The following is a 16,163-nucleotide window of genomic DNA, read 5'->3' as shown; positions in this document are numbered from 1 at the left end:
TGGAACATTGCTAAGCGAAGACACTTCCAGCACGATTGCGCGCCAACTTAGCGTGTACACACTCCCACTTAGTACACATATACAGCGCTGCCAGCCGTTCGTAAAGAGGAGCGGCAGTTCCGATATAGAAGGAATGATCTTATATGTACATTTTACATTCGGGATTTATTTGTTTTTTAAGAAAGCTGGGCTAATGAATCGATATTAAACAATACTATCGATTTTAATATTGTCTAAAGAGACAGAGTGTATTATTTATCGGTCACTCCGCGGTCACACTGGTGACGTTTTAGTGAAGAAGTTGTGTTGTTTTTTTTTATTTCATTTCGTTCAATTTTCGTTGGCCATTCGTCATCGCTTTCGTCGCAGTGTTCTTCCAAGAGTGTCGTGCACCGTAGAGGTTGACTTTTCGCCCAACGATCCAAGAAACTCAACTTCCGGAATCCGGATGCGCGAGCGAAAACGGTAAAAGTCGTCGGTTGTCCCGTTCAACGTCCGCCTGTTGCATCTCTCCCTCTCTTTCCCGCAGGGCTGGAATTGGGGTGGAGCTCGTCCCCTCTCTTTCGCGCGCCCATTCAGCTGTTGCGTTCGCGTGCGTGTGTGTGAGTGTGCGTAATAAGATTTTCGATGTAAAGGAAAATACGCTATATTTTCCTATTTTTTGGACAAATAGGCGTGCTGCTGGGCCAAGATAAACTCCAATCAAGGAAAAAAAGGGTTTATATAACTCGCAGTGCTTTCCACCATTGTGTGTTCGCCAGCTTTTCTTCTCTTTCATTCGGCCAACTTGTTTTGCCCGCCTGCGAGTGTGTTGGTGTTTCGGTAAGTGTGTGTGTGTGTGCATACATGTTGCTATTAATTTACGCTTTCTGCTCGGCTGCTTCAATTAATTCTTTAGCTTAGTCTCGATGCTTTAACTCGACTGCTTAATTGCCACACATTTCATTTTCGCAAGCAATAGCCGTTTGTAAGAGTTACCAAAAACTGCGTAACTTCCCTTTTTTCTACACTTCGCCACCTATCCCCATTCTCCCTACTGCCTACCCACGCCCACTCCCGCCCATTTTCTCATTCCCCATTGCGGTTGTATTTAAATTCGATTCGTTCGATTGTGAAAATCGCGGTTTCACAAAAATTGTGAAAGTTTCGTTTTTCCAATGCCTTGCTTTTCATACTTACTCGCACACTTCAAAAAATACAGCAATGGTCAAAATAGTATTACTAGTAAAGTTAACAAAAAGTTACAGTTTATTTTAGATAAAAGGTTAAAAGGTAAAAGTTTGAATCCTCACCTTTGGATGTTTAAAAAAAAATTGTATAAACCAAAAATAAATTTTCTAAAAATTAATAAATAAACGGATAAGATGAACGAACTCCATATCAAAGAAAAAACCAAACCCCAATTGGAAAGCAGAATGCATTACGCTAAACAAATTAGTTAGACAGCCTGGAACCTCGCTTAACTTTAACTTTAGCACGAACCTAATTAATCTTTTGTACTTTTACTCATCAGCATACCCTTATGTTAAGTATTACCTAAAGATGCTGTGATGGCGAAGATGGCATCTGGAGATCTATCGCTGACTAGTACGAGTAGCCAGGAAGGTAAGACGCCGTATTCATTTAAAGTACCTACCCATAGCGTCTTTAATTTTAGAAGAGAGCTCGGAGTATGTGGGCTATGATAATACCCTACGACCGCCGTCCAATTCCAGCGGCAGCACCACAGCTGCCAACATGTCCAACAACAACGGGCCCTCGAAGGGCGTCAGTAGCGGTGTGGGCGTGTCGGGCATTTCTGGTGGAAACGGCGCAAATTACGATATACTGCAGGCGCAGTACAAGTCCGCACTTTTGGAGCTAAATACCCTACGCCACCAGCATGCGAACACCAAGAGGCGATGCGATGAGTTAGCCACCGAGTTAACTCTGTACCAGGAGCATTACGTGGCCGATCGTAACAAGTTCACCGATATGGTGGAGGAGAGCGCCCGTTTCAAGCGTCTGCTATTGGAGACCCAAAACCAACAGAGCCAGCAGGCCCAGAATGGAAATAGCCAAGTGCCGCCAGTCGGCAGTGGGAATCCTTATTATTTTGGCAAGACGCAGGGATGCGATGGAAGCTGCAGTGAGAAGCTGGCCGAACTGAAGAAAGAGCGAAATATGGTCGCCGTGGAGAGGGAGAAGTACAAGAAGTCCTACATCGAGCTTGAAAAGGATCGCAACTACTACCGGGAGCGAGGCGATGAAAATCAGAAACTGAAGGTTCTTCTCTCCCAGGAGAGTAAGAATGTGCTTTCCCTTACCGAGGAGCTTAATCAACTGCTCTCAGAGAAGGACAACGTGCTGCAGGAGCACCAGAAGATGTCCGACGATCTGGTTCTGGCCAACAAAGAAATTGAGAGGCTCAAAAAGGACGAACAGCTTGCCAGGGCTGAAATCAAGGTTCTACAGCTGGCCAATGCGGACCTTAAAAAGCGCGATCTTCTAAAGTCTCGCGATAGCTCGTGGTCCAAAGAATTTCCGAGTGGAAAGGAGCTGGAGAACAGCAAGGAACTGGAAAAGCTGCGCAAGAGCTTAGAAAAGGCCCTCTCGGAGGTGGAGCGTTCAAGCCAGGATGCCGAAGAAGCGAAGCGCGTAAGGGATTGGGCCATATCGCAACGTGAGAAGATCGTGCAGGAGCGGGATTCGGTGAAGACGCTCTGTGATAAAATGCGCCACGAGAGAGATAAAGCCATCTCCGACTCGCTGATGGCCATCCGGGATAGCGAAAAGATTAAAAAGCAGAAGGACGAAGCGCAGAAAAAGATCGACTTGTTGAAAGAACAAATGGAGCAGCAAGAGCGCCAAAATCTTGACAGTAACGCCTCCGGATCCCGACGCAGTTTCCGCCCAAGCAGTTACGAAGGTGAGGATCTCCTGGAAGTAGAGCTGTCCGGCTACGAGCACACGTCCGACCTGGGCATCATCCTGGATGACAGCAACAAGCGAAAATTAGTGTGTGGCGTTACCAGCAGTTCCCCCGCCTGCGGGAAGCTCAAGATTAACGATGTGATCTGCAAGGTGAACAACTTGGACTGCCAGTCTTTGTCGAAACGGATGGTTCTTGATGAGATCCGCGCCTGTGCTCCTCGTTCCCTCCTGCTCGTTTCCCGAACTCGTCACAGCAAACGGCACGCCTATTCTGTTCAGCTAAAGACTAGGGATAGGGATTGCCCGCATGGCCTGCAACTGGACATGGGAGTGTTCATTGCAAAGATCGAGCAAAATTCGCTAGCCTTCTACGAACCAGAGCTGGACGTTGGCGACCGAGTGTTAAGCATTAACAACAAGTCTATGGACTCAGTGCAGTCAATCGAGGAAGTGATGCAGTTGATGAATGATCCCCGAAGCGATGGGCTCAATCTGTTTGCCCTTAAATACGTACAGGATCAGTTACCCCCGGGAATGACCACCTCGTCGGCGCAGACAGATTCCATTGACTCCATGCAGCATGTCTCAAGTGCCGGGGGAGGTGGAGGAAGTGGGCCCAGTAGCGCCACCAAACATCCGTCCAGGTTCGCGGAATTTTTCTTCCGAAAGCTTAAGTTCAGCAAACCAGGCACACCAGAGGATAACTTTGAGCAGGAGCACGACGACGCCATCGCTGCTTTGGATTCTGTGCTCAGTGAAAACAGCTCTGAGAAGAGCAAGGAGAATCTGTTCAACCGCAAGAAGCGGACCAAGAAGGAGAAAGAGGCCTCCAAGAGCATGGGTACCTGGCCGCGGACCAACATCTCGCATGAAAACCCAACGGGCACCATGCGCGGCAATGAGAAGAAGCGTGCTCTGATGTCGCTTTTTACAGCCGGTCCCATAAATGTGGACAAGGATGACGAGCTGATGGGCGAGGTTGGAGTGCCAGAAAAGCAGCCAGCAGCGTTGATCCAGGATCAGTTGCCTCCACCGCTGCCCCCGCAAATGTCCAAGCCACTGGCCCACATTCGGGGATCGAACGGAGGAGCTATAAAGACGCATCCAAACCGCAATTCTAATCCGGTGAGCTCGGGAGTCTCGGCACTGTTTCCCCCCGGACCACCCAATGGAATGCCCAACACTAGTTATCCCACACATCCGAGGCATTCGCTATACGGTGTGACTGCCGAGGAGATTAACCAAAAGCCGATCCAGCGAGCCCCTCTGATGGGCGCCAATGCCAGGGTTAAAATGCCTTCACAGGAGCGCTACGGAACCAGGCCGCATAGTAACCATCGCCTGTCGTTAAATATCACGCCCAGCGGAGATTTTTATCAGCCCAAGACCAGTGGTCAGCAGGCCCAGCAGCAAGTAATGAACGCCTCATCGACATCGGCGGGCTTTGGAGTAGGATCGGGATCAATGGTCGGTGGTACGGGTCCGGCGGCCGGAGAGTTTCCAGTGCGCAAACAGCAGGTCTATGACGTCTTCCATCCGCCTCCACTGCCCAAAAACAGCTCCGGATCCAATATGTTCATGCCGCTTCATCCGACCAGGGGCAGTCACCCGCCGCCCGTTGGACAACCGCCGGACGTTGTGTCCCTGAAATCGCAGAATTCTATAGAGTCAATACTGTCTGCTAAGAGTCCCGCTATCAGCGAATACGGGATGTACGCCAAGCGCCATGTGCCACAGGCGGTAAGGCATGTGCCGAAGTACCCGAGTGATAGCGAGAGCATTGGTTCCGGTGTTCACGGAGGATATGGTGGATTTCTTCAGTCCAACCATATGCCGGGAAATAGACACACGCAGCTCTTCCCCACTTTTGGACCCGGTGGTCGGGGTAACCGGAGATCCAGTCCATTAACCCTACCTTCACCACCGCCTCAGCAGCAGTTGCAACAGCTACCTGCGGCGACGGCACCGCACGACAGCGTTGGAATACCCACTGATCTGGACTACCATCCGCACCATCACACGCAGACCAACGCAATGCCACATCCACATCCCCATCCCCATGCTCCTTACTTGGATTACGGGCACGGTCTAGGGATAGGTCCCTATATGGGGGTGGGCGGTGGAGTCTCGGGAGTTGGCGGAGCTATCTATGAAGGCGGAACATTCCCGCGCAAGAAAGACAATCAGCGATTAAGGATTCCATCTAATCCCAGTGTGGCTAGCAAAAGCAGCAGTATGGTGAAGAATAGCTCTGGCAGCATCGACCATCATTATGTGACGAGCACGGGGCCAGTCTCTGGTGGATCCATGTCAGCCTCGTCTTCAGATCGTGCACCTATGTCACTGATGAGCTCTAGTATTCACAACAGTTACGGTGCAAATATTGCAGGAGGAAATGGAACTGGATCGAGCATAGGAGTTGGAGGAGGCGGTGGAGGAGGAAGTGGCCGCGGTTCGCCCATGCCGCAGGTCCATGTGGAAGTCCTTAGCCATGGAGGCGGCGGAAGTGGCAAGCGCAACTCCAATGTGCCTGCGGATTTTCTCTGCCCCGGAGACCTTAGAAGAGTCACCATCGACAAGCGCGACAAGTCGCTAGGTATCACCATTCAGTGCAACAACAACGGCGGCGGAATATTTGTGTCAACCGTCGCTGACAAAAGCACGGCGATGCGTGCCGGTCTCCAGGTGGGCGATCAACTCTTGGAAGTATGTGGCATTAACATGCGGGCGGCCACGCAGGAGATTGCTGCCAATGTGCTGCGGCAGTGCGGCGACTCCTTTACAATGCTCGTTCAGTACAATCCGGAGAGTAAGTTTATCGGTCAGTCCGTATACTCATCCCATTCTAATTGTGCTGTTTACTTTTTTTGCAGAGTTCCCTTCAATTGAGTACGAGGGAGCGCACAATTTGGAACCAGAATCTCCCATCAATCATTCGGGCTCCCCGACTCCGCGCAACTCTCCCCGTCCTCCTGCCCGCAACTCGCTTTTCCCGTTGCCGATGCAGCCGCAGGCTCCTTCAACGAGACCCGGCTCAAGGGCTCCGCTGTCGCATCAGTCGATTAAGGACCAGAGCTTCACCGATAGCCTTGAGAACCAGTCGGATATCAGCAGCAGCCAGGACATGCCTTCATCGGCGGCCACCACCACCACAACGACTGCCTCAGCCACGTCAACGGTGTATGATGAGGAACCTAAGCCATCCTTGCCGCCGCCACCTGCATCCGTTCCAGCAGAGAGTACGTAGCCACCACTCTACACCCACTACTAACCACACTCCCGGGATAGTAGCATTTCCCCATAATTCGTGCCTTCGACGGAGAAGGTAACCGTGCAGCAGGAAGAGTTTCCGGCTGTATCAGGTACATATTCTCAGGGCCGTAAAGAACAAGGATTTTAGATAAAATGGCTCGAAATATTTTAACTCCCAAAATCTGTAAATTCTAAAACGGAAGTGTATGAGCGTTAGTTTCACAAACACATTATGTATCGCAGCTTCTTCCCTACTAACAAAGCCGTCAATCTTTCGTATTTTGCACATGATATGACTTGGACTTTCAATTCCAGCTCTAAGGTATGTGACTCTGCACATGGACAAGTCAAAGAACCTGGGCATCAAGCTATTTGGGGGCAATAAAGTTGGCATATATGTGCATGACGTCGCGGTGGGATCGCCTTCTGATCATGCTGGAATTCGCAAAGGCGATCAAATACTGGAATACAATGGTGTAGATTTGAGCGGAGTCACCGCTGAGCAGGCGGCCAATGAGATTTCAAAGCTTACGGATACGGTCACCATGTTGGTACAGAATAAGTTACACAGTAAGTGGTGAATTCTTTCGTTGATTATGATTATGATATAATGTATTCCCTACAGCCCTAAAGCAAATTAAAGACGAGCCTGGCGACTCCTTTTATATTCGCGTGGGGTTTGACCGGACTGGTGAGTTGAACGAGGACGATTTGCGCTTTGTTAAGGACGAGGTGCTCTACGTGGACAATACGGTTTTTAATGGCACCTTTGGCTTGTGGCGAGCCTGGAAGCTGGATGCCATGGGCCATCGGAAGGAGTGCGGCATAATACCCAGTCAAATGAAGTACGTTGGCAAATTACTTAAGTTTGAATTAGTTGCACATATTTATATATAATTGCAGGGTGGAGGAGGAACTGCGTTCGGGTGAGGTGGTCGACTGTGATACGGGAACGGCCAGACGCGGCAGCACTTCGGCCAGAAGATCATTTTTTCGTCGCAAGAAAAACCAGCGCAGCTCGTCCCGCGACTCCACGGAGATTGCCAGTTTCAGCAACACACAGCTTAGCTTCTTTCCAGACTTAGGTCTGCTCAACGATGATGGTGGAGCCCTTAGCTACCAGCGTGTAGAGCTTTTAGATTGTACGTACATTTTTTATGAAAACTAAAAGAAGTAAGTTAATGTAAACACAATCTTTTAGCACCCATTCGCCGGCCCGTGCTGATTATCGGACCGTTGTCCGAGTGTCTGATGGTTCGCCTTACAATTGACTTCTCCAACCTCTTCAAACTGTGCGAGGTGACGGCCATGGACTGTTCGCAGGAGGCCATGGAGGAGGGTCTAAAAGAAAACATCTTTGTGGATTATCGGCGGAGGGGCAACAAGTTTGAATGCACCACCGTTGAGGCGATTAGCAATGCCTGCAAAAATGTAGGTAAACTCCAGAAATTTTCAGACATCTTCATTAAATATCCCTTACAGGATCGACGCCACTGCATCCTTGACGTTTCCATTTCCGCCGTGGAGCGTCTGCAGCGCCTACAAATCTATCCAATTGTCCTCCTGCTGCGCTTTAAGTCTGCCAAACAAATCCGAGATATTCGCGACTTTGGCACCGACAAAATCTCAGCCAAGGCGGCCAAGGAGATGTACGAGCGGGCCATGAAGCTCGAGACCGACTATAAGCAATACATATCAGGTATAACTTTATTTTAATTAATCACAATTCAATGTGAATAATTGCTTTCTCATTTACCTGCAGCCGTAATCCCCGGCGTCAGTATCAAGCACATGTGCACCCAAATTAAGGATGCCGTCGACAAGGAGCAGGACAAGCTACTTTGGGTGCCCGTATCGAGTGGCTGATCCGATCGGATTGCCGCCTGGACGGACAGTTTGGACATTGGAGCATCCTAGTTTTAGTTATTAGCACACAACGCGACACTCACGATTAGTATTTTCAATGCGCATCAATAGTATCATATTTGTATTTGTTTTGTTCAACGCAGAGTATTCGATTGGCGTCAACTTGCAACTTGGAAGTTAGGGCGCGGTATTTCTACCTGTTTCTTGTCTCTGTCACCTAATTAATGTCTATAGACTTACTCTTTATTTGCGGTTAGTCCGACCGCTCTGACGGCAAAATATGGTCAGCTTTAATCACAAAAATGGAAAATGCTTCCACAATTTATATATCTAATTTATATATACCGTTTGGAACTAGATTTCCTTCTCTGGCGACATTCTAAGCCAAAAGTCTGTTTGTATGCAATTTATTATTATGTAATTGTAAGTAAAGGCATCTTATATTTTTTTATTATTTACCCAAACGATTCGATAAACTCGATGGCAATAGAGCGTGGCTTTAAAGCCTTCAACTTTTCAACTGTGTATATTAAATAGTTTCGACTATCCAATTACCTTCGTGAACCGCTTCAAAATCAAGCTTTACTTAAAACTTATCTAATTCTGGCAACTGCCTTTGCCCGACTACGAAATTAAAAACGCGACTAGCTAAGCAACACTAGAAATTTTATTTAAATGTGTGATAGACAAAATGCTATCACTAGCCTTAAGTGGTAAATGGTTAAACTGAAATGAAGTGCCTTAAATGCCTTCAAATTGCTTAAAAAAAAAAACAGAAAACCTTTTCTACAAAATAAATACAATTTATAAATCTAATTTATCATCGTACACTTGTGTACATAAAGAGTAAACAACAGTAATATATCAACGTATTAAATACAATAAAATCTATTTTATACATAAGCATTCTAAATATACAGACTACATTTTTGCAATAAATATTTTTCCAGAACGCCTATGCTTTCGTTTAGGGGTCCATCAAAAGATTTGGGGTTTATGTTATGGCCACGTTTATGGTTATCCTTATAGCTATCATTTGAATAAATAAATACATAACTCTAGTAAATACCATCGTACGCAGCTCAATGGCCGCAATGCGTTCGTAAGTATTTCAAGGTACATTCGCTCTGCAGTTTTTCCGTAAATCGGGCATTATGTTGGACTATATTTACATTAACATAACGCCGCTTTTATGATTTAATTTATAATTATTGATTACTTATAGGTTTAAAGTGAGATTGAAGGTCTGTGTGAAATATGATCGAAGAATGATCGAAAGTTATTAACTTGATCGGTTGAAGTTTCTTAAATGTGTATTGTAAGGACTAATTGGAAATTATAGCTTAATTCTATAAAACCTAATACTACTGTACAATTGTTCACAGGAGGGAATCTAATGGGATTAGTCCTCCAAGAAATCGAACTCATCACGTGGGCGATACCACTCTTCCGTGGCATGTTCGTAAATGGCCCGTTGGACCTCCGCCTCGGCAGCCTCGATGGGATCGGATTTTGGAGCATCGAAGCGACTGTCGGACCGTGGACTACGTGATGTTGCGCGGAACTCCATTGGTATATTGTAGCACTTGCATATGCAGCTGGACGGGAATCGGAACCAGTCGGAGAATATCCCGCGGCACTCGTTATGCGGATCGTAGGCCAACAATCTGTGGAGGCGGTACTGCTGTTCACATCTGCATCCATCGCGGCAGAACATTTGCTTGAACTCGTGGGTGCACTTCTCCCAGTGGACGTACTGCTCGAAGGGATAGAGATTGAGGAGGGCTAAGACCTCGCCGCGGGTATTGTTTGCCCAAAAGGGAGCCACCACTTCATCCTTCACGGGACAGGCATTTCTGCAGAGAGATCAATATTGTATTATATAATTTGATAAGCAAATGGGTCATATACTTACACTCCACGCAAGTTGCTGGCCACAGCTACGGGCTCTTGCTTCATGGCATCCTGAAACAGCTGACCCTCCCTTAGCAGTCCAGACTTGCTGGCGCTTCCGGTAGAGCTGCTCGCTGGAGTTCCACCCGCCGGAGGGGATGAAGCTGGAGCACTTGTACTGCTCGTCGTGGTCAAGGGTCTGCGCAACCTCTCCGGACTAAAAAGCCCGCTGGAGGTGCCGGAGAAGAGCGAGGCGAAGCTGACGGGCGTGGTCACGGATGCGGGTGAGTACTTGGTTACATTGCGACGTATCAGCAAAGTTGCTGTTGTTGTGGTTGGTGTCGAAATGGTACTCGAGACTTTTGGACTGGCTGCACTGGTGGTCGTCTCTGCCGGTTTCCTTTTCCTGATGGGTAAAGGTGTCGTGCTCTTGGGCACAGATGTGGGCTTCCCAGTTGTGGCTGTGGGTGGTTCTTGTGATGGACTTGCCTCTGCGCTTAGATTACGAAGCCCCAACTGTGGTGAGTCAATGATCTGTATATTTTCACCAGCTGCGGACGAAGGTTTGGCAGTGGACGTGGTTGAAAGAACGGAAGGGGACACCACTTCGTAGACGCTGTTCGATTCTGGACTGGGCTGGATCTCCACAATGTCTGTTTCCGATTCGGGTTTTTCGTGTAAAGGTGGCGCAGTTCCTTTAGTAGTACTTATCGTACTATTGGTATTTCCAGGCGTTGTGTCGGTAACCTCATTTGGAACTCGTTCCGTGGTGCTACTAACTATTTCCGGAGCAGTGGTTGTAGTCGTCGTAGCCTTAGTCGTACTTGTGGTAATCGTGGAGACAGGTCGAAAGTGCGGCTCCATTAGCACATCGTTGCTCTTGAAGCTTCCGAAATCTTCACGCTCACGATCGCGATCTCTGTTGTTCATCAGATACTTGGCACTCCGCCGTCCGCCATCCTTGCTATATCGCTCCGCCGTCTCCTCAATGTCGTCCGCATCCACCTCGTTGTTCTGGATCTCATCCCGCAGGATGGAAATGTGCCTTACATCGCCGTACATGCGCTTCATCAGACCCTGGTTCTCGTGCACGAATCGTCGTACAGCGTGCCATGGATAAGCGGATCCTGGCAGGTGGCAGAACGCCTGCTGACCCAGGTCGCAGGGAATCGCAGCCAGGATCTGGGCCCTACCACGTCGCGATATCTTCCCATTGGGACTGCACGAGTTGGCCGAGTCGAAGCCAAATCCGGCGGAAGAAAGTGGTAGAGCAATCGTCATTAGGATCAGCAAATACCCGATAACCTCGATCTGCAAGAAAATATATGGGAAATATAGTCAATTGGTTTATTGTCCCATTTTAAACTTTCCATAATAAAATGTTTTATTAAACTAATCTTTTACTTCGAATGAAAATGCATGTACGTTTCACTTCTTGTATATAAACTGTTTGTTACTTTACACATTTCCTGGTTTTCGAAAGGCTTTTTATCCCATACGGATTGATTGGCCAAATGACCCATCCAGCTAATGGAAGTACTCAGCAGCTCCAGCTGAGCAGAGGAAATCTTAATTGAAACCACAATCGCTGGCTGATAAGCAAATGGCGTGACGCTAAAACTTCAGTTTTTGTAGCAGCATATATTGTGCAGGCAAGTGGGCTCAATGCACCTGGACCAGAGGACAGACTGAATTGGCCGGGCGGCTCTCACTCGGCTAAAACGAATGGCCAGAGCCGGTAGAAAATCAAATTTTACTTTCACGCAAAGCCAACTGGACAATCACAAGTCATAAAGATGATCGATGTGCATTTGCATCCCACCTTCAAAAAAGCAACGCCAGAGAGAATGGCCGCAATTTCAGCAATCATTGCACAGAGACAAAGTTTTAACACTTTCTTTTAAAATTTAATTAAATTATATAGGAGTATATTATGGCTTAAAATTACATATATATATTTGTAAATAAAAGAGAAGTTATAATAGTATAATTTAAAGACTTCTTTTTCTTTGATCAATATCTGATACCAACAAGTTTTTCTTACTGCATGGATACCACCACGCCAGACTAACCGCCGTCGTAGCCACATCACCCTGCCGTACCCTCCACCCCCCGCACCACAACGCACCGCACCACTCGAATGGCTGACCAACAACCGGCAGCTGGCGGCGGACAACTTGCAACTGGACAACACCGGCCACTGGCAGCCGGCGAAGTGAAATGCAAAGAGCAATCAAAAGCGAAATGGGTTACCCAAGTAAAAGTAAATTGCGCCGCGCTCGCTGGAAAAGTCATCGCATTTCCCGCCCCACCTCCCGCGCCCTGGAGCCCTTTCAACTTTCCTTTTCGGTTGCACAATTGCCGCCCAAAAGCCGGGAACATTGGTCTGCAAGTCGGTCCTAATAGGGTCTCTTGGACTCGCAATCTTGGCTCTTTCTTTGACAACCAAACCGGTTGGCCAAAAATCATATGCACCCCGTTTATATGTACATATATCTCATATATGGCGAGCACATATCGATCGCGGGTGAATCACGAAAAGAAAAGAAAGTGATCGGCTCCCTTGGCGGATGTGTGTCCAAAATGTGAGCTCAACACGATTTGCCATGCGGTTAGGTAATAGTGATTATTGATCTGTGTTTCGTTTCGGGAAAATTCCAGCATCATTAGCATACGTAAGCAAGGTCAATGCATATGATATTTCGTAATATTTTCCAGCCAATTTTCGAATACCTTTTCTAAAGTTATCCATTCCATTCAGATTTGAATTTAATATAGATATTACTTTTGAGTATTTTTCTACAAATGGAAGCTATCAAAACAATAATTTCCAGCAATCATAGCTAGAAAAAAGTTGAAAGTCTTCTCCGTTTCTTTCAAGCAAATTATAATTATTCTCACACATCATGTACCCGAAAGAAATTTAAATATCAATGACAAGGTGGAATTCCTGCTAGCGCTAACACCCTTTTCTCCCAATTGGGAAAAGTACTACAATCAAGTGCTCCACGGCACCCAGACCATGGCAATTACGAGAAGAAAGTGATCTGAGCTCTGATTCGGAAACCCGAGGATGAGACCGCAACTTGGGTGCGAAACAAATGGCTCTACGCGAACTAATTTGTGTTGAAAATCAAATCAGGTCAGACCGCAAGAGGCGAAGACGCCTGAAATGGAAAGCAGAATTACTTTCGCTTTGTTCGGCTAAAAGTAAATAAGGCAGCCTGGCATTAGTGCCGATTGTCATGTGCATCGGGACAATTAAGCCGAATCTCGTTCATTAACATTGTCATAATTCTTGGAAGCGCAGAAGCCACGGCGAAACTGGAGCAAATACTGCTGTCAGTGTCCAAAGTCGGCGAAACAAATCAATATGTCCAATCAGCCGTGAGAGCTTGCAACTGCGCCAGTCTGTGCTGGCAGAATGTCTTGAATCGAGCTGGTCTCATTCGATTTCACACAGCTCGAAAACATAATTCAAGAAAGTAAATTAATTAAGAAAAAATTAATTTCTTTAGTCTAGCCAATTTTGAATTAGTTCTCTTTAGTTTTCTATGCTCAAGAAAATATAATTAAATATTCTTCTTAGAAACTGTATTACTACTGGTAGCCATTTGTGTTGGCTCGCTACTTTTAGTTGCTCTTCTTGTGGCAGAACTGAATGCGGCGACGCAGTGCCGATGCTGCGGTGCAGTGCAAATGGGCATTAAGTCAACTCGCATCGAGGAAGACATTTGTCAATCTTAGACGATGCCGAAGCTGTCGTCAGAGAAACGTATTGCAACACTTTAATGTGTCAGCGACTTTCTACGAAAACCCAGTCCGCACGGTGGGCAGGAAGGCGGGCGGAGGGGGGAGGGGGTTGGCCGCGAGGAGGAGACGTTCCAGTCTATGTCTTCATTTCCCAAATACAAATACAATGTTGCCCGCCAGCAGTCCGTCCGCCCGACTCTCTTGGCGAGTGGCTAGAATGAATTATTTATAAATTCAATTGGCTCTGGAAATGAAGTTGATGTTACACTTAACCAAATTTGGCCTGACCGCTGCTGTTTCTGCTAATTGCCAGGCGAGCAGCTGGCAGCTGGCGAGTGGTGAAATTTTCCCCATCAAAACAAAAGACTCAGGCGACAAACTCGACGAGGTTGCAGGCCAGCCGAAACAAAAGACTCAGGCAACAAACTTGACTTTGACGTGCTGCAAGCTCCTCACTTCCCTTCCCCTTTCGAGGAATAGTGCATATTCATGGCGAAATGTAAAATTAAGCGCAAAAATTTCACTGATTGGACACCGCCGGAAAAGGCCGCGAACTTCGTTTCCCAATTTTGGCAAGTCGATATTTTTGTTTTTGGGCAACCGATTCGCTTTCGGTTTGAGTTTTGGTCTCGACTTTTGGCTTGGGCCAAATCCAACTAGTCGATCCCAAGTTAGCCGCATTGCTCTCGAAGAAAGTGAAACTTTTTATTTTATTCCGCTTCTCTCTCTCTCTCTCTTTCTGTCTCTTTTACACTCCTTTGCTTGGGACCGGCAATGCCAGCCAGTAGAGCAAACACAGCGGAAACTTTGAGCATTTTCGTTGTTGGTTATGCTTTTATGATTGCGTAGTCATGCGTTAAAAGAAAACAAAACCCACTCGCGGACAAGGGGCAGAAGTTGTTAATATGCATAAAACGCTTAGCCCAAACGTTTATCGATTTCAACACATTTTGAGAAAAAATGACGGGGACGCGTGACCATCTTTTAATTGCGATTTCATTTTCATCAATGGCTTGTGGCCCAAGGGGACACCAATAACGAAATATGCCCAGTCGATTGATTAATTGATTTTTGGTCAATTAAAAGGAGATTTTATTGGTTTAGATATGAATATTTTGGTTACTTCAGTAAACGAAATGTGACATACCAATGAAAGTCATAACACAATTTTATACATTGGTTCAAAGTTGTAAAACGGCAAAAATTGCAACACAATACACAATAGTCACTGTTTTCTTTTGTTAATAATAAGAACTGGTAAAATTTCATTTTTTTTTTTATTTTAATTTCAAAGCATATTGAATATTTAAGTATTTTTGGGGCTTTGAACACTTTGCATTGCTTGTATAACATCAATATGTTTACATTGTGGCCTGTATTTACCATCTCGAGCTTCGCTGTTGTTTCTTTCGCTGTTGCAATTGTTTAATTTTTGACACTTTCTTATGCAAGACGACCGCCTTGGGCGATCCCCACTTACCGTTATTAGTCTAGTGATCGGCGATCGCCTATCCATTTGGGTGCGCACCATTGTTTACTTTCACTCGATTGACACTCGCGTCGATGGTAAATGGCAAATGGCAATGGCAAATGGCAGATGCCGACTGCCGAATGCAAAATAGGCGCAAATAGAAATCTGTCAAAGGATTTGGCAATGTTTCACGCAGATTTCACACTCGCACGCTCACACACACTCGCAGGGCAATGAAAATTAGTGGCAAAGTCCATATTTCAATACAATCGCAAATCGTCTGCAGTTTCCGCGACCTCAGGGGTCCCGCTTCTGTTTTTTTTTTCGTTTTTGTTTGGTTTTTTTTTTTTATTGTTTTCTTTGGACCGGGCGCTTTTCCCACTGCGCCGAAATCGAGGAAATCGAGGAGAGCCGACGAAAAGCCTGAAATCACGTTCACACGCCTCGAACTCACGTTTGCAACTGCGACGCCACCAGCGGCTGATCAATCCCAAGTCCCACGGCAAACCGTCGGCCTCTCTCTTTCTCTTCCACCGCCGCGCACCCAGCTCCAATGCACTGCAAGAAATTGGTGGTGCTTCTATGGAAGTTAAGCGCACCCATACGCAAAACATTCAAATTCTTGAACTACATGTTGTAAATCTAGAGTTGCGAAACTGTGCACTTTGTCAATCTCTGGATACCAACTTTTTTTTAACAACTATACATTATTAAATAATAAATATATGTTTTCTTATTTAACGTATATTGAGCATAATGCGCTCAACACCTTTGTTATTGATTCTATTTTTGTTTTAGAAATTGAATTTAATGTGCATTAATTTTTCATTATAAGAACAACACAAGTATAAGCACTATTCAACTAAATTTGAATATAATATTTGATTAACTTATAATCTCAAAAGCCAAAAAAAATCAGTTTTAAACATACATTTTGATGGATTCCCTGAAATAGAAGAGATTAAGAGACTTTTTGGAAAGTAATAAGAATCTAGAGAACTTAACTTAATGAAAC

At 46.1% G+C, this 16,163-nt stretch overlaps 2 protein-coding genes across 5 annotated transcripts; one reads left to right on the top strand and one right to left on the bottom strand.

Annotated features, from left to right (window-relative positions):
* The first annotated feature begins 249 nt into the window (after positions 1-249).
* Dlg5 (Discs large 5) lies at positions 250-8,932 on the top strand. Of its 4 annotated transcripts, NM_164967.2 has the most exons (12): positions 250-465; positions 530-608; positions 674-822; positions 1,514-1,605; positions 1,658-5,722; positions 5,787-6,152; positions 6,481-6,735; positions 6,791-7,010; positions 7,069-7,307; positions 7,367-7,596; positions 7,648-7,864; positions 7,928-8,932. In NM_164967.2, the coding sequence occupies exons 4-12, from the start codon at positions 1,551-1,553 to the stop codon at positions 8,029-8,031; spliced, it is 5,751 nt and encodes a 1,916-aa protein (NP_723672.1). In that variant the 5' UTR covers positions 250-465; positions 530-608; positions 674-822; positions 1,514-1,550; the 3' UTR covers positions 8,032-8,932. The 4 variants fall into 4 exon arrangements, with proteins under 4 accessions (NP_723672.1, NP_001260384.1, NP_001260385.1 ...); NM_001273455.1 differs by having other exon boundaries at positions 250-608; positions 5,787-6,275; NM_001273456.1 differs by having other exon boundaries at positions 250-822; positions 1,661-5,722.
* Positions 8,682-15,616, bottom strand: spz4 (spatzle 4). Its single transcript, NM_135660.3, has 3 exons — positions 15,158-15,616; positions 9,947-11,235; positions 8,682-9,887 (listed from the first exon to the last, which is right to left on the bottom strand). The coding sequence occupies exons 1-3, from the start codon at positions 15,206-15,208 to the stop codon at positions 9,434-9,436; spliced, it is 1,794 nt and encodes a 597-aa protein (NP_609504.2). The 5' UTR covers positions 15,209-15,616; the 3' UTR covers positions 8,682-9,433.
* Between the last annotated feature and the right edge of the window lie 547 nt (positions 15,617-16,163).

The sequence above is a fragment of the Drosophila melanogaster genome, chromosome 2L (assembly GCF_000001215.4).
Source record: "Drosophila melanogaster chromosome 2L".
Taxonomy (NCBI): Eukaryota; Metazoa; Arthropoda; class Insecta; order Diptera; family Drosophilidae; genus Drosophila; species Drosophila melanogaster.
This window is presented reverse-complemented; position numbering and strand designations above follow the sequence as displayed.